This window comes from Onthophagus taurus, chromosome 7 (assembly GCF_036711975.1).
Source record: "Onthophagus taurus isolate NC chromosome 7, IU_Otau_3.0, whole genome shotgun sequence".
Classification (NCBI taxonomy): domain Eukaryota; kingdom Metazoa; phylum Arthropoda; class Insecta; order Coleoptera; family Scarabaeidae; genus Onthophagus; species Onthophagus taurus.
This window is the reverse complement of record NC_091972.1, coordinates 8,851,988-8,876,782: the sequence shown is the minus strand read 5'-3', so window position 1 is coordinate 8,876,782 and position 24,795 is coordinate 8,851,988. Positions and strand designations below refer to the sequence as shown.

General features: G+C 31.5%; 4 protein-coding genes across 7 annotated transcripts in view; all 4 read right to left on the bottom strand.

Moving 5' to 3' along the window:
- Positions 1 to 653: 653 nt before the first annotated feature.
- LOC111424615 (myrosinase 1-like) lies at positions 654 to 3,503 on the bottom strand. The gene is made up of 6 exons (XM_023058227.2): positions 3,258 to 3,503; positions 2,529 to 3,202; positions 2,192 to 2,476; positions 2,006 to 2,140; positions 975 to 1,081; positions 654 to 898 (listed from the first exon to the last, which is right to left on the bottom strand). The coding sequence occupies exons 1-6, from the start codon at positions 3,424 to 3,426 to the stop codon at positions 688 to 690; spliced, it is 1,581 nt and encodes a 526-aa protein (XP_022913995.2). The 5' UTR covers positions 3,427 to 3,503; the 3' UTR covers positions 654 to 687.
- A 116-nt stretch (positions 3,504 to 3,619) lies between these two features.
- Positions 3,620 to 8,595, bottom strand: LOC111424613 (myrosinase 1-like). Of its 3 annotated transcripts, XM_023058223.2 has the most exons (6): positions 8,347 to 8,593; positions 8,075 to 8,298; positions 6,864 to 7,543; positions 4,206 to 4,628; positions 4,048 to 4,154; positions 3,620 to 3,972 (listed from the first exon to the last, which is right to left on the bottom strand). In XM_023058223.2, exons 2-6 carry the CDS (start codon positions 8,244 to 8,246, stop codon positions 3,759 to 3,761), a joined length of 1,596 nt encoding a protein of 531 aa, XP_022913991.2. In that variant the 5' UTR covers positions 8,247 to 8,298; positions 8,347 to 8,593; the 3' UTR covers positions 3,620 to 3,758. The 3 variants fall into 3 exon arrangements, with proteins under 3 accessions (XP_022913991.2, XP_022913990.2, XP_022913993.2); XM_023058222.2 differs by having other exon boundaries at positions 8,075 to 8,593; XM_023058225.2 differs by having other exon boundaries at positions 3,891 to 3,972; positions 4,020 to 4,154; positions 8,075 to 8,595.
- Positions 8,596 to 11,895: 3,300 nt separating this feature from the next.
- Positions 11,896 to 14,987, bottom strand: LOC111424614 (myrosinase 1-like). Its single transcript, XM_023058226.2, has 5 exons — positions 14,769 to 14,987; positions 13,023 to 13,702; positions 12,433 to 12,855; positions 12,273 to 12,379; positions 11,896 to 12,215 (listed from the first exon to the last, which is right to left on the bottom strand). Exons 1-5 carry the CDS (start codon positions 14,935 to 14,937, stop codon positions 12,008 to 12,010), a joined length of 1,587 nt encoding a protein of 528 aa, XP_022913994.2. The 5' UTR covers positions 14,938 to 14,987; the 3' UTR covers positions 11,896 to 12,007.
- A 149-nt stretch (positions 14,988 to 15,136) lies between these two features.
- The window catches only part of LOC111424612 (cytosolic beta-glucosidase-like), a 66,035-nt gene continuing 56,376 nt past the window's right edge, over positions 15,137 to 24,795 (bottom strand). For both annotated transcript variants that reach the window (XM_071198238.1, XM_071198239.1), the window contains 5 exons: positions 16,711 to 18,860; positions 16,174 to 16,262; positions 15,669 to 16,109; positions 15,503 to 15,606; positions 15,137 to 15,449 (listed from right to left, as the gene is read on the bottom strand). In XM_071198238.1, coding sequence (XP_071054339.1) covers positions 15,248 to 15,449; positions 15,503 to 15,606; positions 15,669 to 16,109; positions 16,174 to 16,262; positions 16,711 to 17,479 — 1,605 coding nt within the window. In that variant the 5' untranslated portion in view covers positions 17,480 to 18,860 and the 3' untranslated portion in view covers positions 15,137 to 15,247. The remainder of the gene's footprint in view (positions 15,450 to 15,502; positions 15,607 to 15,668; positions 16,110 to 16,173; positions 16,263 to 16,710; positions 18,861 to 24,795) is intronic.

Here is a 24,795-nt window from a genome sequence, read left to right as displayed (position 1 = left end):
ATATATTATTTCTAGAATGGTCCTTGTGCTCCAAATGTTTACTGTGATGATTCTGATTGTAAGTACGTTATGTGTGAAGTGGTCTGATGTAACTATTGAAGACTTCAAAATCGTTATTAGCAATACTTTGGCTATTGATAAAATTTGTATGTTTCCATATTATGAGATGTTTTACGTAATATGCAACTTTTTTCTGAAGGAGGTTGTGTTTGCAATCATGCTCCACCAAAACTTCTTTCATAACTCATGTTCTGACACACAATAAAAGTGCAGCTGCATCAAATATCTGCTTTTTAAAGACGAAAAACTATCATTGTGTTATTTCGTTTAGCCAAATATCTGAAATAATTTCACTTTCGATATAACTAAATGTTTTTCAAAACATCTTCTCGACTTACTTTCGACTTTCTATAAAGAAGAATCTTGTAAGTTGACGAAGTAGAAAATCTTAATTTGTAAAATTTTAATGTTGTCGACATAAAATCTTTCAGGCTAAAGTTAGACATCTTAATTAAGGAAGCCTAGTAAATTTTAACACGTTTTAACTGATTGCGAGACATAAAGCGTTAATTTAGTTTTGGTCATAAAGTACTCGCCTCGGTAATTTCGGAAATTGTTTAATAATTGTTGCGAATTATTTTTAACAAATTACATTAAATTACACATAAAATATATTTCAGGAATTCTTTAAGCATGGTATAAAACATATAACAAAGATAATAAAGCAAGAATTAACATAACATTATAGGTTATAAAGGATGACGCGTCTGGAACATCCAAAGTTTTTGTTGGTAGTTTGTTATTTTTTATAACATCAGCATAAACATCTCCAGATAACTTTCGAGTTCTCGGTCGGTTTGGATCATCAAAATCGACATCGTAAATCCCAAAATATTTCCTACAAAAACACATCACTATAAATATCATTTCATTTTTCTTATTTACATTTTATTAGTAATTAATTTGTTTCTTACGTGTATCCAAAGATCCATTCAAAATTATCCATTAGACTCCAAGCAGTGTAACCAACTAAATTAACGTTGTCTTCGTATATTGCATCTAAGCAAGCACTTAAATATGTCTAAAAATAGAATATAGATGATTTTTATAACAATTTGCTGTTATCTCGAATAATGATTCGTGTTAAGTACTTTTAATATGCAAAATAAAACATTAAAAAGGAAACAAAACTGGTCTTAAAGGTCTGATCAAGAATTTTGTGAAAGTACTTCGTAGTAGGATTTGAGTTTTTGAAAAATAAATTTTTTGGACTTAGTAAGGCCAAAATTAAAAAGGAGATATTTGATCAATAATTCATTTTTTTAAGAAAAGTAACTTCCATAACAAAACAGTAATGATTGGTTGTTGTAGATGTCACAAAAAAGCTGTATGTCCTTGAAGGCCCATTTCCTACACTCTCATTTTTCTGGAAAATATGGGCTCAGTGATGAATATGAAGAGCGGTTTCATCAGGAAAAAGCGGAGCTTGAAAAACCCTGCTTGCAGATTTTAGTTTGTGCCTTCAGATGGATAATACGTGGATGAAGATGAGGTAGAATGCAGTAGAAGAGAGGGGTGGGGGCAGCTGCTGTCAGCTAGGAGGAACAATACTTATCTCAATAGTCACCATGCAGATATTGGGAGATATCTGAGATATCTGAGAAGTCTTCTGCATCAAATATCTCTTCACAGCCCAAAAGTAATAGTTTGTTGAAGAACTTTTTACACCCCAAAATGGAAGAGTATGGCAAGAACACGACTCAGAAGCCTTGATTTGAACAAGTATGACTTTTTCTGTGGGGAATATGTCAAAACTGAGGTACAAAGTTCGATCACAAACCCTTAAAGCTCTGAAGAGATATACTGGGAAGAGTATATAATAAACGCTTTTTATGGAACCTGACATGATGTGACTATTTTATTTACAAAGTTTGATTGAGTTGGGGGTTTTTTGTTGCATAGTTGTCATATATCATTATCTAAAAAAGTTAAAACATGATCTTACCAAGTAATAATTAGCTCTATCATAATCTTTTAATCCTTTGCCTGTACCTAACCCATTTTCAGTGATATAAATCGGAATATCGCCGTAATTTTTTTTTAATTTCACTAATATTTTTCGAAGACCTTGCGGTCCAACCTGTAAATGAAACAAAATTTAAATTTTTGTTTATAAATTAATAAAGTTTACCTTATATTCTTCATCTCGTTCATTTTCATACGAAATTCCAGCATCGAGATCGTAATCTATTGGTATATTAGCCGGGTCATCATCTCTATGTTGAACGATAGCCGCAAAATAATAATTTAAACCCATAAAATCAGCTGACTTTTCATTATGGAGTATTTCTTCGGTTGTGAAATCGGGTAACCTTGATTTTGAAAGATTTTGAATTTTACTAATTTTTGCAACCCTCTCTTTGGTTATCGAAGGCCAATTACCGTCACCAAATATAGGTTGAGCATACAACCCAGTCTAAAAATCGATATTAAACGATATAAAGAGAACTAATAAATGAACATCCTACATAAAATTCAAACATTCTCTCTGCTGCTTCGACATCTTCAACATTATTGCTTTTTGGTTCAAACCAATAACTATGAAAAGTATGGCCAACTTTTCCATTTTGAGAACTTCGAAATTCTTCGTTGTATAATTGATAAATTTTAACGTGGGCTTTCGTTAAAGTTTTAGTACATAAATAATCTCCCAACCCGGATTGGTTTAAAGCTGGTGCCAAAAAACCAAATCCTCCGTAACCAAATCGACACATTTGCATCGGTTCGTTTATGGTTATCCACATTTTTACTCTATCACCAAAATTTTTGAAAACAGTTCGAGCAAAATCAACAAAATAATCCGCTATTAACTCGTTTGGCAAACCACCTATATCTTGAAGTGTTTGTGGTAAATCAAAATGGAATAATGTAACCATTGGAATCATGTTGTTTGCGATAATTTCATCGATTAATTCGTTGTAATAACGAATTCCATCGGAGTTTAAAGAGTTTGGGAGTCCGTTTGATAAAATTCGCGTCCAACTTAACGAGAAACGGTAAAAATGTACTCCGAGGCTTTTCGCCATTTGCACATCCTCTTTGAATTTGTGATATGAATCGCATGCTATATCACCATTGCTACCATCAAAAACTTTGTTGGGAAATGTATGGGTAAAGTAATCCCAAACATTTTCTCCTTTTCCTGTAAATTATTTTGGGCTAATTTTGTGTTAAATCATAAGTGTTTTAAAACTCACCATTCGCATTCCAACCACCTTCAATTTGATAAGCGGAGGTAGCAACACCAAATTGAAAACCGGATGGAAACTCTTTTTGATTTAACGTTCCATTAAAAATAATACTATTTGCAATGCTTAAAATTACTAAAATTATTATGCAAATTGATATGTTTTTGTTAAAAATCATAATTTTTAAGTAAATTCTTAAATAGTGAAGTTGTCGCGATTAACCGAAAACTTATAATGTTAAAGGATATAAACATTAACTCAAATATGTTTTCGTTTATAACAAATTGATAACGGTTTCTAAAAATGTTTTAAAAGAATGTTTATGACCTTATTGAGACAGATTATTATGTGCAATGATAAAATAAGACATGTTTTTGAAATATACTTCATTTTATTGCTTAAAGATTGCAATTATCTATCTATAATTTCAATTGAACACAATAAATTACATAATGGTATTTAATACTCGAATACTAATTTAATAGTTTTTGAAAATGTTATTTAGAAAAATCATTTAGATATCAAGAATACATACAATAAAGACAACAAGACGACAATTAGGGTAATGTTATAGGTTGTAAAAGATGATCTATCAGGGACATCCAAACATTTCGCGGGTAGTTTATTGTTTTTTACAACATCAGCGTAAACATCTCCAGATAACTTTCGAGTTCTCGGCCTGTTTGGATCGTTAAAATCAACATCGTAAAGCCCAAAATATGTCCTATAAAAACACATCTCTATAAATAACATTTTATTTTTCTTACCTACTTTTAATTAGTAGTTATTTTCGTCTTACGTATATCCCATCATCCATTCGAAGTTATCCATTAAACTCCAAGCAGCATAACCAACTAAATTAACTTTATCATCATAAATAGCATCTAAACAAGCACTTAAATATGTCTAAAAAATAAAAAAACTTCATTTTATTGTATTTTTCGTAAAATATCTTACCAAATAATAATTGGCTCTATCGTAATCTTTTAACGATTTATCTGTATTTCCTAAACCATTTTCAGTAATATAAATTGGAATATCGCTATATTTTTCTTTGAGTTTTGATAATATTTTACGTAAACCTTGCGGTCCAACTACATATCCTTCATCGGCTTCATCACGATACGAAATTCCAGCATCGTAATCGTATTCAATCGGAATATTTTCGACTTTAGGGTTTCTATGTTGAACGAGTGTCGCAAAATAATAATTTAAACCCAAAAAATCAGCAGATTTTGTGTTCTCTGTTATTTCTTGGGTTGTAAAATCGGGTAATCGAGATTTTGAAAAATTTTGAGATTTACTTATTGTTCCAACTCTTTCTTTAGCTATTGTAGGCCAATCTCCGTCACCAAATATTGGTTGAGCATAAAGTCCAGTCTAAAGAAAAGTGTTTGTTATGTAAATAAATATATTTTGTTCATATAAATATCGCAATATCATAATATAAAATAGACTCAAGGACTTTTTATTAAACACAATTACAAAATATACAGTGCGCGTCAAATGTAAACTACCATCAACTAATTTGAAAACAGTTTGAAGTATTAATATTAATCTTCTTCATTTCAAGTTCTTGGATATCATTTAATTTATACAACAGATATGGCCATGAATCATAACTCAGGTTACCACATTTTGGCTAATGTAATAACCTGGACAGTTTTTAAGAATCTGCGAATTATTTAAGCCGAGGTCGTTGTATGTGAAATATCAAATGGGAGATTATCAGTGTGGGTTTAGAAAGAATAAATTTCAGCGATTTTAGTAAAGTTGTGGGATGTCATGGCAAAACTAGGCATACTGAAAAAATTTATCTCACAAAAGCCTGTCTAGAGGTATCTACAAATGCAGTAAGACTTGAAGAAAAACTGTCGATCTCCTTTGCAATCAACACTGGTCTCAAACAGGGAGATGCGTTTGCAATCAACACTGGTCTGATGAATCAAAACAGGGAGATGCGTTATTTTTACTTCTCTTTAACTTCTTATTGGATAGCGTCGTGAGAAAGACAAACACAGTTATACTGGCTTTCTCTGATTATATAGATATAGTGGGAAATACAACTATAGATGTCAAGGAAGAGTTAATTAAATTGGATGTTGCTGCAAGGGAAGTTGGCTTACAACTCCGAGGATGTGGTGGAGAAATAATATTGCAGTGGATCTACAAATCCTAAATGTCAAACGACTAGAGGAACTAATTTATTTATTTATAAATATGTACACCATTTTCAAGATGGTTTGAGGATATCTACATCTCCTCATATAATCTCTCCCTGTTTTGGTTCATGATGATATCTCGAATCGTTTTCAAATTACGAGGGTTACATTTACTGCGCATTGTATAAATAAATATGTATACTCTATGCTATGGATATATTAACCCTTTACAGCTTGATTTTTGTGTGAAATTACAGATTAAGCAAGATCAAGTTTATTTGTCAAATCTAGTTTCATAACTTGGAGTAATATCTCTTCATAATCTAGGCCGATAATATAATTTTCTATAATAGAATCGATGCATGAAATTGATAAGCAGCTATTAATGCGAATTCTGAAATCATAAATTTGAAGTTAAAAGACAAGACCAAGTTCGTTCAAAATCCAAGCCTATAACTGAATAACTCCAGAATTCTGAATAATAGTATTCAATGAGACATACGACATGACGGGATATATGAACGACGTTGATTATGAGTTGTTTTGATTTCTTGAATTTCTGGAACAACATTTTGAGTTTTTGACCCAATTTGAGTATGTATTTGAAACAATACACTCTCTCATTGCTTATTAGCTAATAATTCCGAAGGATATCTCTTTTGACATTCTGAATTAAGTTATTCCGGTGCTTCTGTATATTGGTGTAACCAGATTTAGGACTATAAGCATAAGTATGGATAGATGTGTTGCATTCTCAACATTCAAATTATTTCCAATGTTTTTAAGTCATAAAAAGACATATTTTGAAATCATAACGTAATGGTATCATAAAGTAGCTAACAATTGTAGTTAGTCTTGCAGTTGTTGATGAAATTGCTAAAAACTTTCAGCAGAAACCTTGCTTAAAGACAATTACAATTGATTAATTGTGAATAATACTTTCTAATTTACCATTCATTGGGATAAATTCAATCTAAAACCGTTTCTACACAATAATTAAACCACTCAGGAAAAATATATCTTTGCCGTTTATGTGTATTTGAAAATTTTCGGACAAATGCAAATATTTATTGTTGTATTATTGATGTTGGTAATGGTTTCTCGACAGTTTTTGTTGCTAGTGGAAGCAAGAGATATAATGATCTAAATTTCTTTTGGCACTCTTTTGGTTTTCTGTTTTAGTTATCGGTAATGTTGAATTATTATTTTGATTTACTCAAATATGTCATACAACGCTGTAAAGAGTTAATATAACCAATGTTCCAAACATAATTTATCATAACACCCTGGTTTCATACAAAATGTGTCTAAAAAACGTACACAACGTTTTATCATAAGGTGCAAAATACCCACCAGGAGAATCAAAATAGAAATTTACTTCTAGATCTATTTTTGATATTTTTGAATCTATGATAGAACGTGGAACACGTTTTTTTAGAAACTCGATATTTACATAAAATTCAAACATTCTTTCTGCCGCTTCGATATCTTCATGACTATTACTTTTTGGTTCATACCAATAACTATTAATAGTGTACCCAATTTGACCACCTTGAAAATTTCTAAACTCTTCATTGTACAAGTGATAAATTTTAACGTGAGATTGAATTAAAGTTTTTGCGCATAAATAATCTGCCACAGCCGATTGGTTTGGAAAAGGCGGACTTAAAAGACCAAACATTCCTCCATAACAATACCTACACATTAGTAACGGATCGTTTATAGTTATCCACATTTTCACTCTATCACCAAAATTTCGAAAAACAATCCGAGCAAAATCAACGAAGTAATCCACTAAAATTCCATTTGATAATCCACCGAGTTCTTGGAATGTTTGTGGTAAATCATAATGGAATAACGTGACTATTGGAGTTATATCGTTCGCGATAACTTCGTCGATTAATTCGTTATAATAACGAATTCCATCTGGATTTAATGAATTAGGGAAACCGCTTGATAAAATTCTCGTCCAACTTAATGAGAAACGATAAAAATTAACTCCGAGACTTTTAGCCATTCTAACATCTTCTTTGAATTTATTGTAGGAATCACAGGCTATGTCACCGCTGCTGTTGTCGGAAATCTTATTTGGGTAATTATGGGTTAAATAATCCCAAATATTTTCACCTTTTCCTGTAAATAAGAATAATATATGAATTTTAATGAAATCTGATAAGATTAGTTTCTTCCACAAAACTAATGATATTGAAAGTTACTTCTCTTCCCAATCAAAATCTATTTATATTTAATACCGCCTATATAACCGTTAAGTTAGTGAGCCCGTTTAAGTTAATGAGCAGCGAAACGCATTTTAAGTGAGCAGGTTTCTGACGTGAACAAAAACTTCGACCGTAGCTGCGAAATGTTCAACCTCACCCAAACGCGTTTCGCTTGTATCTTAAATGAAATACATTACATCAAGTTGTGTAGTATGTACCATCTCGTTTGGAAGCGCAGAGTGGTACAAAGACAAAAAGGGCAATAGCTAAAGGGGGAATTTAAACATAATAGTAACATGGTGTGTTAACACAAAGACTATGATAGAAAGAGAATCTAATCACAACTTAGCAAGTATTAAAACAGGATACTTTAGTATGATTTTTGACAACCACTAAGATAGAGAAAAACTACTAAATGTTTTGTAAAAGAATTATTTTAACTTACCATTTGTATTCCAACCACCTTCGATTTGATAAGCGGAGGTAGCAACACCAAATTGAAAACCTGGTGGAAACTCTTTCTGATTTAACGTTCCATTAAAAATAATACTATTTGCAATGTTTAACACTATTACAATTATTAGAAAAGTCGATGTTTTATTATTAAAAACCGTCATCTTTTCTAATTTTGTTCTCAGCAAATTATTTAATCACCTTGCCGCGACCGATCTAAAATGCAAAGTGAGAAATAATTTAAAACCGCATGCCAACATATACCGTTTTATCAAAGATATCGCACTGCTTAATTATAAAGTTTAGTTTACACGACTTTTTTAATAAGTTAATTGTGTGATCATATTTGAGGACGAAATATTTTTCTTTATAAATATCTTTATACTTCTCACAATTAGATGCATTTGGGTCCATTCATTGCAACAACACTGAAAATAAAAAAATGCGATAAGATTACAGTCTTTACAGATTAAAGCATGTCTCTTACATCTGATTAATAATATCTGAAATCTAATTATACAGTGTGTCCCCGGATTGTGTCCCCGTAAGGTATAATTGACGATAAATTTTTGAATTCAAATTCCATCTTTTACAATTAAAGTCTGGACATCATAAAACGAAATATAACCAAGTTTTACGTTAAATGTCCTCAAAGTACCAAAGTTAACGCAAGAAGTTTGTTAACCGTTGCAAGTAAAGTGGTCTTTCTGAGCAATGTACAGCAAAAGTTGATTAAAATAAAATGTTTGTTATGTTAAATTATAGCGATATGCCGAATTTTATTAATTTAGGATATAAAAGCAAAATGCAGATCTTTAAATCATAAGATTAACAAAACATTTTCGATCTAAACTAAATTAATATAAAAGCTTATTCAATGATACCACCACCAACACTAACACATAATTCAGCCCTTTTCCGACATTGTTTATAACTTTTTCAAATATGGTCCAACTTCGGTGACTTCTTGGCAGCCATGGTTGCGGACCACATCTACCAATCAATTTTTTCCAAATAACGTATTTAAATAATTTCTAATTAAAATAGTCGAATGTGGGCCGCAACCATCTTGTTGAAAATATAATTTATTGCGTTTTTCTAAATCCACGCCGTGAAGATAATTAAATAAACAATTTTCTAGTATTTCCAAATATCGGTGTTGATTCAAATTGCCGTTTATGAAGGAAGGTCCAATAACACCGTCTCAAGAAACAGCACACCACACATTCACCTTCTGGGAATACTGGCGTTTACAAGCTATGCGATAATGTGGATTAGTCTTTGACCAGAATCGACAATTTTGTGATGTAACCACTCCATTAGTGGTGAACGATGCTTCGTCCGAAAATATTATGCTTTTTAAAAAAGTTCTGTCTTTCAAAATTTTGTACCCAAGCCACAAACAATAATCTAAACGTTTTGCTTCATCACCTAATTCGATAGTGTGGTTAAATTTTGGTTTATACGGCAATATTTTATTTTCTCGATAAAGTCTTAGTACATGGGATTTACTTATACCGACTTGAACTGCCCTTTTTCTTAACGATACTTTACCGTAATCCATTGCGTTTGTTACTGCAACAATCGACCCCGCATCATGTTCATCTAAAAGCTATTTTTTCTTCCTTTTATTTTCCACATTGCCTGTTTCTGAATTTTTTTTAACAACTCTCTTAATTGTTTTTGTAGTACTAAAAATCCAAATTTTTCCTCAAATTGCCTTAAAACTGCATTGTAACTAATGTTCCCCAATCCATAGCAGTGCACTATAAATATTTTATGTTGTAATGTAAACATGATCAATTAATCTAACAATAGGCACAATAGACAATAGGCTAAAGCTAAGCTATCAAATGATAATTGTTAGTTCACTCAGATCATTTGTTTTTATTGTAAAACGGAATATTAGAAAAAAATTTTCAAGAAAAAACTCATTTTTTCTTTTATGCGCTAATAAAATTAATAAAATTTATTTATTAATAAAATTCCGCATATGGCTATAATTTAACATAACAAACATTTTATCTTAATCAACTTTTGTTGTACATTGCTCAGAAAGACCACTTTACCTGCAGCGGTTAACAAACTTCTTGCATTAACTTTGGTAGTTTGAGGACATTTGACGTAAAACTTGGTTATATTTCGTTTTGTGACATCCAGACTTTAATTGTAAAAGATGGAATTTGAATTCAAAAATTTATCGTCACTTATACCTTACGGGGACACAATCCGTGGACACACTGTATATGACACAGTTTTTGTAAAATTTTCTTACATTTACTCCTTAATCCCAGCAACTACAACCTGTATAACGGTTCTGATTGTTTATAGTTAAAAATTGTCTCCATAGAATGACTCTGACAGATTTTCTTACACTCCCTATAAGTGTAGCTTTTACTATCCCCAGACATAAAATATATTATTCATGTTTCGCAGTCGATGATATCAATGTAATGAGACATCTAAACAGGTTCAGAATTGTATTCACCACACAAAACACTTAGGTGCTGGTGTTAGTGGTGTTACTGGTGCCCAATGATCATTAATTATGTCACATTGTTATATTTTGTGGATGAAAATGACTGATTATGAGCACGACTAAAAAGGACTCTACAACTCGTATATGAGAAGAGGACGAATACAGAGAAAAAATAATCTGAATCTTAATCAGATTTTGGATGGTGCTAAATTAAGATAGTACCCAATGCAATACAACCCTTTTTTTTAACGAGGTTGGGGAAAAATCTGCAGATAGACACTCGGCTTGGGATGAGCCCCGACCCACTGAAAAACTCCCCTACTCCTTTTCTCTCAATCATTCAGTCCTGACCATGACACTTATACTTTTTCCTTCGTTTTCCTTTCTTTTTTCCTTCATTCCAATACATTTTGTGTCGGTAGTATTAGGCGATGTTGGTTATTAGCAATACAAAATATTCTCGTTTTCGTTCTTTTTTTCTTCCTTTTCCTCATTATTTGCCTACATTTTCGGTGGAGTCCTCCTGCCTCTCTCTTCTCTTCTCTTTCCTTCTCCATCATAACCTCAGTCAGGTAATTCATCACTTCTCTTTCTTTATCCTCTGTCTCTAGAAGTACTTCAGAGACAACTGAACCAGTCCAACTACCGTCAGTTAATCTCGCCACATGGTCTGCTCATTTCCACATCAAAGGAAGGCTAGTCTCGACAACATCTTGTAGCCCAGTTTTGCCTCTGATGATGTCGTTCGGAACTTTATCTCGAAGCATTGACTTCTCCATTTTCCGTGCATCACTTGTATCTTAATGTTTTTCTTGGTTATCGTCAAAGTTTCTGATCCATATGTCAGTACAGGGATACATTGGTTGAAAACCTTCCTTTTTAGGCAAACGCTATGTTGTTAGATACGTCAAAATAAAGAAGGTGAAAGGTAGTGCAAAAGAAATGCCCTCATCCAAAATGACAGTGTAATGGCTGTCAAACATAGAGTAAATAAGTTTCCCAACTTTTGATGTTACTTATTTTTAATTAACCCAGATATGCCTATACAAATTTGATGGTTACCTATGAGTAGATGATCTGAAAGGTTTGTATTTGAGTTGCCAGATGTCCAGAAAGAGATAATAAGTACACACAAGTATCTTGGCGTATAAACTAGACTTGATAAATTAGCAGTACATTCGGATATCTTCGATAAACCGGCGCTACTAAGTCGGTGTTGTGTTTTCACGTAGGTTTTTGTTTATAGTAAATAGATAAGGTCTGGTAAAAACGATATAAATGAAAGTTTATGACCTTCGAAAAAGACTATTATGTGCAATATTAAATAAATAAAGTTTACGTTTATCTATTTATAATTGTAATAAATTGCATGTATTGATAAAGCTTTAACAATGTGTACCGAAAATATCTATAATTATGGTAAAATGTTTTATTTAGAAACATCGTTTAAATGCTAATAAAAACATACAACAAAATCAACAATACAATTAAAGTTTTATTGTAGGTTAAAAAAGATGAACTATCAGGAACATCCAAACTTTCTTCTGGGAGTTTGTTGTTCTTTATAACATCAGCGTAAACATCTCCAGATAACCTCCGAGTTCTCGGCCTATTGGGGTCGTTAAAATCGACATTATAAAGCCCAAAATATTTCCTATAAAAACACATCTTTGTAAATATCTGGATATTTTGCTTACCTCATTTTAGTTACGCATATCCAAATACCCATTCGAAATTATCCATTAAACTCCAAGCAGTGTAACCAACTAAATTAACTCCATCCTCATATATTGCATCTAAACAAGCACTTAAATATGTCTAAAAAAATTCAAATTCATGATTTTATCTTTTTTTACTTAAAATAATTCTACCAAGTAATAATTAGCTCTATCGTAATCTTTTAACGATTTATCTGTATTTCCCAAACCATTTTCAGTAATATAAATTGGAATATCACCATAAACTTTTTTCAATTTTGATAGTGTTTTGCGTAAACCTTGCGGTCCAACTACATATCCTTCATCGGCTTCATCACGATACGAAATTCCCGCATCGTAATCGTATTCAATGGGAATGTTATCGATTTCGGGGTTTCTATGTTTGACAGTGACCGCGAAATAATAATTTAAACCCATAAAATCGGCAGATTTTGCGTTTTGTGTTATTTCATCGGTTGTAAAATCAGGTAATCGCGATTTTGGAAAATTTTGAGATGCACTAATTGCTCCAACTCTTTCTTTAACTATCGAAGGCCAATCTCCGTTGCCAAATATGGGTTGTGCAAAAAGTCCAGTCTAAAAAAAAATGTTTTTCAATTTTTATGAAATGATAATTTTTTTGGTGGATTTTCCCGCGGAAGAAGTTGACTACTTTTTGAAGAATTTAGTTAAAGTGAGCTGAACTGAAATTTCATTTCAAGGTTTAATGATCAAAAAAGGGTTTTTAAGAACACCATATTTACATAAAATTGAAACATTCTTTCTGCTGCTTCCATATCTTCAAGACTATCACTTTTGGGTTCATACCAATAACTATGAATAGTATACCCAATTTGACCTCCTTGCGAAATTTTAAACTCTTCATTATATAAATGATAAATTTTGGCGTGAGCTCGAATTAAAGTTCTTGCGCATAAATAATCGGCCAAAGCTGGTTGATTAGGAAATGGTGGACTAAAAATTCCATACCAACCTCCGTAACAAAATCTACACATTTGTAAAGGTTCATTTATAGTTATCCACATTTTCACTCTATCACCAAAATTTTGGAAAGCAATCCGAGCAAAATACACGAAATAATCCACTAATATTTCATTCGGCAAACCACCTAGTTCTTGTAAGGTTTGTGGCAAATCAAAATGAAACAAAGTTATCATTGGAATCATATTTTTCGCTACGATTTCGTCGATAACTTGGTTGTAATAACGAATTCCATCTGGATTTAATGAATTAGGGAGTCCGCTTGATAAAATTCTCGTCCAACTAATCGAGAAACGATAATGATTAACTCCAAGAGTTTTTGCCATTTCAATATCTTCTTTGAATTTATTGTACGAATCGCAGGCTATGTCACCATTGCTGTTGTCGTAAATCTTATTTGGATGATTATGGGTTAAATAATCCCAGATGCTTTCACCTTTTCCTGTAAGTACAAAGAAATCGAAAATAACTAAACAACTTTAACAATTTTAAGATTTCTTCAATACTTTTTTATTTACATCAAACAGGCTTTCTTTAAGTATTATCTTTAGATATATACAGCGTGTCCCGTATCTTCCGCATCAGAGCATTATACGGTTGTAGAATACATTATTCTGAAGCGATCTTTCTAATAAAATTTTTTCGAAATGTTTATAATAACCGCACGGGAACTGTTTAACGACGACCAATAACGGACAACTTTGATTCATCGAAAAAGTTTATTTCTCTTTCCATGACGAATCTATTGGTGAGTACACGTGGGAAACGAGTTAAAACGGCGTAGCGGACCGGCCGAGGGTGGCACCGATTACCTGAGTCTGATTTGCGATCTGCTGATTGGACGAAACACAGTTCCTTTAAACAGTTCCCGTGCGGTTATTATAAACATTTCGAAAAAATTTTATTAGAAAGATCGCTTCAGAATAATGTATCCTACAACCGTATAATGCTCTGATGCGGAAGATACGGGACACGCTGTATACCTATGCCTAGTTTAGTAGAATCGACACCGTGGTAGTCATTCCATAAGATTAATGAAGATCTTGTCAATAGTATAAAAAATGTTTCTGACAGAACGTCACATTATTCCAGAAAAAAAATCCAAATAGGAATGCCTGTCTTTGGTGCCCAATATTAATAGGTTTTATTAGATGTATTTGAATGATTATGGAAAGAAAAATTTGGGTGATGAATACAAAGTCAAGTTTAAAGGAATACTTTTCAATCTAGAAGAAGTATTTGTAATGGTGGAGAATAATCGGATGAACAGAAAAATTGGAAATATGGTTTTAATGACAAAATAAATAGGCATAGAAACAGACAAGACAAATTATTGTATAACGATGAGTAATTAACTTTAATGGTAGCAATGAAATTAGTAGCTGTTTATTGAAAATTTGGAAGTTGGAAGACTTTTGTTGTTGCATTTAGCCATGCAATTCTTCTACTTACTCTAAGTATAGAGTGGTCATCAATTTTAACACATATAAATTATTATCGTTACTTACCATTTGCATTCCAACCACCTTCAATTTGATAAGCGGAAGTAGCAACCCCAAATTGAAAACCATTTGGAAATTCTTTTTGATTTAACGTCCCATTAAAAATAATACCATCTACTACATTTAAAATCAAAAGAATTTCCATAAAAATCAATATATTATTATTAAAAAACATGTTTTTTTATGTTATTCTCATCGAATTTTTTACTTTCGATGTAACCCCGATTGAGCGAAAACACATAATGGTAAATATCAAACATGTTGACGAAAACATATTGATATTTACAACAAATTGATAAAGGACTTATTAAATGTTATAAATAATATTTATGATTTTATATCAGGTTGATTATATCTATATTTAACAATCTATATTCACAATTAAATTTTATTGAATTTAATAAATTAATACATAATAATACTGATTTCTGCATACAAGTAAAGTTTGAATAATAAAGTTTACTTGGTAAAATGTAATAAATTATTTAAAATAATTTGTTGAGAATAACACTAATAGTAATCAATCCAAATGAAATTTTTATCGTGTTCGACGCTCCCTTGGTCGAAATGGTTGTGTTTGGTAATTTTCTGTCTGCGAGGACTTGTTTGTATACTTCCGCGGAGAGTTTTGGTGTTCTTTTCCTTTCGGGGTCGTTAAAATCAACATGGTATAACCCGAAACGATTGCTGTAACCATAAAAATTAGAATCCTTAAACTTTTTGTAATAAAAATAACTTACGTATATCCATGCGTCCATTCAAAATTATCCATTAAACTCCAAGCGGTGTACATTTTCAATTTTACACCATCGGCGATTGCTTCTAAACACGCATTTAGATGGTTCTGTAAAAGTAGGAAGAAGAATAAGTGGTGTTATACAAAAAAAGTTTTTCTTTATTTCTTACCAAATGATAATTAGCTCTTTGAATATCATTTTTATTTTCGTGATCAGATAATCCATTTTCAGTAATATAGATATCGATATCCCCGTATCTTCTTTTTAAATCTCTTAGTACAAACGGAAGATTCCATGGTGTTACTCTAAGCCACCATGAAGTCGCTCTTTCCCATTCTGGATCCCAATCGTAATCAGCACCCATATCGCTATTCCAACTAACTATTGACAAATCGACCGGTGATTCTTCGGCATCATTAACTATCACCGATGTATAAAAATTCAAGCCAAAGAAATCATAAGTTCCTTTAATCAGATTGATTTCTTCCTCTGTAAGCGTTGGTAATCGCGAGCTTGCGAAATGTTGTTTCGCGCTTCTAGCACTAACGAATTTTTTAACCGATTCTGGAAAATCACCGGACCCAAAAATTGGATTGGCGTAAATCCCCGTCTATAAATAAAAAAGTTATTTCGATTTATTTAGAGAAATTTGTTTTAATTTTATTAAATCTTACGTAGAAATCGAAAACTCTATGTGCCGCCTCTTCGTCATCGGGAGAGATGGGTTGAAACCAAAAATTATCCATGGCCGGAGCAATTTTGCCTAAATAAAAAAAATAAATTTAACATTCTAATCTAAATAAATAAATTATAATTTATAGAATTATGACTAATATCGTTATTTTTGATAAAAAAGTGATTAAATTTAAATGAAGTACAGTAAAATCTCGATATAATGGAAATAATAATTACTAATACTGTAAAATATACAATAATTTAGTGCTGAATAACAACTAAAACTAGAATTAACACCAGCATTAGAACTAATACTAGACTTACAACTAGAAACATTTGGGTTTAGCTGTCTTAAGAGACTTACGGCTAAACCCGAATAATTCTAGTTCTAGGTGTGAATAGAGCAACTTGAGGAATAACCTAAGTTGGACTCTATCTACTAGCGCTAACACTGATATTTAAATAAATATACTGATGTATTAAACATAGAGGTTTTAATGTACTAAAAATATATAAACTACTTAAAAAATACTTACCACCTTGTGCTGCATATTTATCATGATAAAGATGATACATTCTAGCATGTGCCAATAAAACATTTTTCGTGCACAAATAATCACCAATACCGGGTGAATTTCTTGATGGAGCAATCCAGCCATCACCATATCCCATTTTACAAATTTGTCTAGGTTCATTGATAGTAACCCAAATTTTAACTTTATCTCCAAACTCTTTAAATACAATATCAGCTAAATCAACCAATAAATCTGGTATTAAATCATTCGTCCAACCACCAATTTCTTGTAAAGATTGTGGTAAATCCCAATGATAAATAGTAACGAACGGTTCGATACCATTTTTAAGAAGTTCATCAATTAACTTGTGATAATAATTTATACCATCTTGGTTAATAACGTTATTGTAACCCGTTGGTAAAATTCTCGTCCAAGAAAGTGAAAATCGATAAGCATTGACTCCTAAATTTTTCATCATTTGAACATCTTCTTCGTATTTGTGATAAGAATCGCAAGCTATATCACCATTACTTGAATCCAAAATACGATGGGGTTGTTCGTGGGTGAATCTATCCCAAATACTCTCACCTTTTCCATTGGCATTCCAACCGCCTTCAATTTGGTAAGCCGCAGTTCCGACAGCAAACTTAAAGTCTTCCGGAAACTTTTCTTGTCTTAATAGTTTCACAGTTTCATCAGGTTCTTCATCAGAACTGCGTAAATATGAAATACCAGCGTTTGAATTATTCAGATATGATAATATCACTGATAATATTAGGAAATTTCTCATCGTGTAACTTTTAGTGCAACTTTGAATATATTTAATTTTACTATGAGGATTCTCCCAAAACGAGCGTCCTTTTATTGGGAGGTAATCGTAATCTTATCTGGTTGGAAGCAATTTAGGAGACACATTTTTTTAAGTTTATCGAATTGTCACACCTTAAAAAAATGTGATATTTATTATGCCTCTAACATAAGTAGCCAGTAACAGAGGCGGTGACAATTTTATCTTTATTTGGGATATATTTGTTGTTAGATTTAGTTAAAAAAATAAGATATTTTTTCGTGATTACTTGATATGATTCTTTCGTAGAAATTTCTGTAATAAACATATTATCTCCGATAATGTGTTCACAATTAATTAATTTTTAAATTATTATTTGATTAATAATAATCTTGTTAAAAACTCAAAACATTTTTTAGCATCTTAAAAGCACTAAATTTCCACCCATTAATAATTTAAAAATCCACTTAAACCATCAATTTTCCTCGTCTAAAAACGAAGTTATAAATCGTCAGTTTCCTTTAAAAGCTTTTCAAGTTTAAACCGGTCATTCTTTAAAATGAGTCTCAACGAGAAGAAGGAAAACCCTACTTTTTCCATCTGTCACGCGTCGGACCTTTTGTGTAACATAGCAAGGAGGGAACCCCTCGTTTTTTACTTCTAAAACGGAAAGAAATTTACGATGCCTCTATACGAGAACGTCACTTTATTGACCATTGTGTTCAACAACATTGAGACTTTTAAAGTTTAAAAAAATCTTATCTCTAGTTTTTGTTGTTATTCAGTGCTAGACTGTTGTATATTTTTATTGAACTAGAAGTGGAACTAACACTAGATCTACAACTAGAAAGTTAGTTCTGGTTTTAATTGTTATTCAGCGATAGATTGTTGTAGATTGTTGCCTTCTTAAGAAACGTACGGTTAAACCTGAATGTTTCTAGTTCTAGTCTTAGTTCTAGAACTTTTACTGTACTATGATTTCAATTTTTTTTCCCAAGTTTATATTTATTCAATGTATTTACTTTTTAAATTAAAATTAAAACAAAAAAAGAAACGTAGAGAAGTTCATTCAATTACTGCAGCAGCACCTTTAACGTTAATGACCTGTACTAATTTGCTTTATGCATTTTACGTTCTTAGCATTAAATTCAACGTTACTTTTGGAATTACAAGAATAAGAAAAAGGAGAAGGAAGGTGGGTTTCTAAGGGAGATTTCTCCCCCGAAACTGAACAACTTGAAAGAGCTCTTTCTCTTTTCTTAATAACTCGAAGCTGGACTCGAAGATGTCTCGGAAGTTACAAAAACTTTTTTCTTCGACATGATGCACGAGATATTTCTTTTTTGTTCTTTTCTTCTCCCCTCATTCCCAAATACTTTTATAACTAAAACAAGAAGAAAACTTTATGATTTCGATTATTATTAAAATCGAAATTGTCGCTTAGAGAATTTAAAGGGATAGGGAGGGTTACCGAAGATAGTTTTATTAGAAGGCAATTTCAAGAGAAAATGGGGGAACCTAACCAGGAATTTACATATTAAAGACGCGTACTACAACAAGACGGAGGGTGACACATCTGGGGAACACATTTGCTTTTGTTTCCTTGGTTAAATGCCCGGAAAATAGGCGTACGTGAACAGAAAACACATTTATGATTTAAAAAAAAGCATTTCGTTTCGGAATTCTTACACAATAAAAATATTGATTTTTATTTTTGGATTCTGCATCCCATAATAAATCAAATCTTTCGAAATAAGATAAAGAATTAATGCAGGATATCCTTTTACGAAGTGATGTTATCATTTATAAAGACTTAAAATACAATTAATTTCTTTTCAATCAAATTTTAATCTAATTTGATACTTTTACATAATTAAATTCTTGAGAAAGTGTGTTTGATTAAATAAGGTAGATTTGGTTTACAAAACAAATTCTGAAGATGCCCTAGGTCGTATTCACGCTGATAAAGTACATGTGTCCATGATAAATATTGATTAAAAATCATTTTTAACTATTTTGTATAATATAATTTTAAATCTTGCAACTATTTAATTCGTTTTCGAAAATATGTGCTACTTCTTTAAGAGTGTTTTTGCACAGTGGGGTATATAATACAATAATAAATGAATAATATAAGTTAGATTAACAGCCACTTAAATGGATAAATTCCATTTTAATAAAATTTATTTTTAATAAAAAAAATTTCAATACATCAATAAAGATAGAAAGATAATTCTTAGTCACTAAACCTTTTTTATGATTATAAGGAATCTTTATAAGCGACATTATATTAAATAAAAAAAAATAAATAAGGAAATCACAATGACAGGCTTTATTTTTTCATAGCACCACCAATTTAGGTCTCCCAAAAATAATCGTTTGCAATAAATCATTACGTAAATAATTTTATTCGATTGTAAATTTATATTTCAATTTTTATTTTAAAATTTATATCGATAACAATGATGGAATTATCTTCATCAATTAAAATTTAAAACCACCGGGAATATTCTGATGGAAATTATAGCCCAATAAACATATCACGATTCAATTTCATGGTACCGTGTATAAATTATTATTGTTTATTTATCAAAAAAATCGGGTTAATCATCTCGTCGCGCTCCCTATAAATAAAGAAGCAAAAAAATAATTGATTGCGTCTTAGTTATAAACTAATTTCATACCACGAATTCTTATTTAATATAATAACATTTTCTAATCTCGATTAGAATCGAAATCGTCTTGGAATTAACGTTTCTAAAATAAACATGTGATCCATTATTTTCATAAAAATAAATCTTTTAAACCAACTAAAATTTTTTAATTAATACTATTTTAGATAATAAAAAATCATCTTTAAACCTAAAAATTCAATGGAAATTTTCTATGTTCTTATTGTTTTACGAAAATTACTTTTTTATCATTGAAATAAAGATACAAATCTATAAACCGACGACTATATAAATGTTTCGTAAGAAATAGTTACTGTTAGGTTAATAATCGGTAATAATAGTTAATTAGAAATTATAACGACGATAACTGTAATTGCGGATGGTTTGCAATTATTGTGTGGATTTATCGAAATTGAGGGTTTAGTGCACCCATAAAGTTAGCATTTATTGGGTAACATTATAATCGCATAATTAAACCTAATCTTCACACTCCAATAATACCTGTAATAATGCCTCTTCAATCATATGTTCATGTTGCCAATTTTGTACCATTTTGAACTTCGAACTTGATTCCACATATGCGTATGCATTAATCATTACAAATTATTTTTCAACAACACTCAATCAAAGTATTTCGACATTTATACTCTGATTCATATTGTTTTAGTAATACATTTCAAGTATTATACATTTTTATTTAATTACCACGATAAGACTTAATTTTTTTCAGACATTACATCAAAAACAGATTTCTATGGAATTAATTAGATATATTATAATTGATATTGTAGGAAAGTTTGTAAGTCGACCTATACAGAATGTAAGTTTGCTGTTTTGATAAAATTAATATAGTTAATTGCTATTATTGTTATTATTGTACGTACTTATTGGACGTGTTTATATGTATAAGATAAGGCGTTATCGGTTATTAATGTTCCCAATAATTCAGGTCTAGGAAATTTTTTTTCCATGTGATTCATAAACGCAGATAGCAACACCCTTATTAGTAACTATTTATTGATGTGATTATAACAATAATACATAATAAAAATATTAATCATGTTTTTCTCAAAAATTTACAAAAATTAAAACCGTCACTGAAAAAAAAATGAAGCAATTTGCACCAAGAAGTATGGACAAATGTCAACAAAGGCTCCAGAATATCTGGATATCTAATAGACATCGTATGGAGGAACAAGTACATATCAAAGAAAAGCAAAGTCAGCATCTACAAAACGGCAGGACGGATACTGACTTATACATCAAAAACTACGACGGATATGTCAAAAACTAGGAGCATGCCAAGAGCTACCAAAATAAGAACGATTAAAGGAATAACCCTCTGAGATCAGATAAGAAGTTTGGCAATACGGAAGAAACACCCTCATTTCCTTGCGTACTGTAAAATGCGTTTGAGAAAAAGTGTTACCCACTTTGTATCTTTACTAAGATATATAAAGAATGATTTCGCCTCAAACCGCCGAGGCGCTGGAATCGAGGTTCAATTAAGAGAGCGAGAGAGAACATAAAATAAATTCTTTAAAACTGCCCGGGTTAGTGCTGATATGAAATCATTCTTTATATACCTCAATAAAGATACAAAGTGTGCAACACTCTTTCTCAAACACATTTTATAGTTCAGAAAAAATGAGAAACAATGCCAGGAAAAAGGATCTTCTCACATAGTTCTACATAATTTGCAAACGCAAACCAATTCTTCAGTACGATTGGTTTTGACATCCCCCAGCATTCTCAGAAAAACCACAGAGTTTTCTAAATGATTCATTGAGCTCAAGCAAATCTAAGCACCATGTGCCGATACAGCAAAGTATATATAAACATATAGCAAAGTGTTTTTGTGAAACAAGTCAAGCCTGTATGGACATATGACATCTAGCAGTGGGATTTTGTCATTAACAGCAATTTAGAAGTAATCTAATGATACCAAAATAAAGTGTTAAGAAGCGTTGTCAATGCCTCTCGGTATTGTAGAAATAATAACTTCCATATCGGCGATACGCAGACTACATGGATCACGTGGACAGGATGGAGGACGAGTGTTGGGCGAAATGGGCCAAGAGTGCCAAAACTTCAGCATCCCAAGAGGCCCGATGAAGCAGAAAACACAAGACATAGTCTTAAATAAAGAGGAAGAAGAAAACCATTATTCCTTGTTTTTCAGCGTTCGCTCAACTATATAGGTAAATAACTATACAGGGTGATCCGTTAATAATAGGACAAAGCAACAGTGAATTCCTATTGTTTTTTTTTTTGGATTGAAACCAAGACATAATTCTGAGTCTGCGTGAATTACCAAATAATTTGAACGGCCACTTTTTTTGCAAAACTAATTAGACAATATGATTAAGTGATCTAAGTTACCATTAAATATTTGCACAATCATGTGGTTTATGCAAGGTGAGACACCACCTCATTTTTCCAGGGACGTGCGAGATTACCTCGACATGAATTTTCTGTGAAGATGGATTGTCATTATGCTTAGCCACCACGAAATCCTGAGTATAATGACTTTGGTGATGTGAAAAATCCTTTGTCTTCAAATACAATCCTGAAATTCATGAAAAATTATGACAGAAAATTGTAAATGCAGCAGATATTGTTAGGAATGAACGAATATTATTTAACATAACAAGATCATTTTTTAGGCAGACGCTTGGCATCATGAGGAAACCGACGTTGTTCGTAACAGGATTCTAAAGTTCAGTTTTTAAACAGGATGCAGAGAGATGAAAATATTTGGTTGGTCTTATTTAATCATAGGATCGTTAGACTAATTTACTTACATAATTGCCTTAATACCATTATATAATCAATGTATCAAGTAACAGTCGAAATTTTTTTAATAATTCTCCCTAACATCATTTTATCACATGATGAAATCCAGCTTTGCTCGCAAGTTAAGATGGTACACTTTCCAAATAGATTAGTTGAAGTGGTCCTACGTTATGGTCTGCAAGATCTTCCAATCTCAATCCTCTAAATCTATTTGCAGATTCGTTAAAGAGAAAGTCTCTATTCAAGACCTATTTAAGACAGCGACTAAGTTAGGTACTCAAAGATTACAATCATCTATTGACATATACGGGTTCTAGAGGATAGGTTAGATTAGATTTGAAATATCCAAAAATGACTCAAACATCATATTGAGTAATATGTTTTCGTAGAATTAAGTTTCAATTTGTCACGAAATTCAACTTGTTATAACACAGAACTATAAAGATGGGACATAAGCACGCAAACCAACTTTGTTTAGATGCTATTTCTTCAGGTTATTATGTGTCTAAGCGTTCTCTAAGGATAAAGCCGTAATGTAAAGTTATAACTTATTTCGACGGAACTTTATTCAGCACATTAAGACGACTATCATGGTTAACCAAATAAAGATCTACCGCTATATCCAAAATCGCAGTATACATTTATAACTTAATTCAATGAATTGATCAAAGAAGATTTGAAAATTTGTACGTGGTCTAAAACATTGCTTATAAAACATCTCTTTATTTAAATAATTATGTTTACGTTTAGACAGTTGGTTATTACACACTATTCACTCGTCAATCAATTCGTTAAAAAAGCGATTTTGCGTGATTGCGTGGAAAACTACGATCGTTATCTTTTCCTCCACTAATGACCTTAGAGATCATTAATCATTTCCAGGAAACACGAAGGAAGCAAATTAATCAACTTACAATGATATTAGAAAAAAAATGATGTTCGACAGTATCACAATCAGTAGTTAGCGGCGTAATGCGGCTCTCTATGCACTTCATAATTAATTATGATTTAAGGAATTTATTAAGTATCGCAAATAAATAACTTATAATCTCATTAAATTGAATTCTGATTTAGAATTCAATAAAATCGTTGAAATGTTTAAAATAGAAAAGGATTCAAATAATGAATGTATTGTTTTGATCATTTAAAGAACCCATTTGTTCCACGTCTACGAAAAGTTACGAAAGGCAATAGAGTAATTACGTTAATTCGTCTTGTTTTACAAGACGATAATAAACAATCGTTTAAATCGTGAAAGGTTAACAGGTGTTGAATTTTCTCTATTTCACTTCAAGCAAAATAGAAACTTACAACACTTTATCGTTCCATCGTCCCATTTTTCGACACCAATTAGATATATAACTGGATAAGAAAAAAATATCTCGTGGTAGTAACGCTTACAGATAAAACTGAAACGATCGGGATCAACGTGGATTTTTCGTGAGACGAAAACGACTCAATTTTATCGGGTTCGAATGGCATCGGGGTGTTGTTTTTCACGAACGCCGGGGAAGATAAAAGTAACAATCCAGATTTAGACGTTTTCAGCGTCTCCTAATCCCAAGCAGTTTTCGGGTTTTATGCAAAGCGAAGAGGGACAAGGGAGGGAGGCGGTGAGATCGATCCCGTTAGAACACCGTCGAGAGGTTATTTGCAATTCAAATTTAATCAGTGCTTGGGAAATTTCCCTATTTCTTTGAATCTACCACGAAAAAAATAAGAAAAAAAGAAATAAATAAAAATCTTTTTACCGTTTTATTTCATTCCCAAACACAAAATTTTTGTAATTTTTTTTAAGGTAATTCGTGGTTATTAAGTGTGTTTGGGAAAGTGAAGTAAAAGAAAATAAAA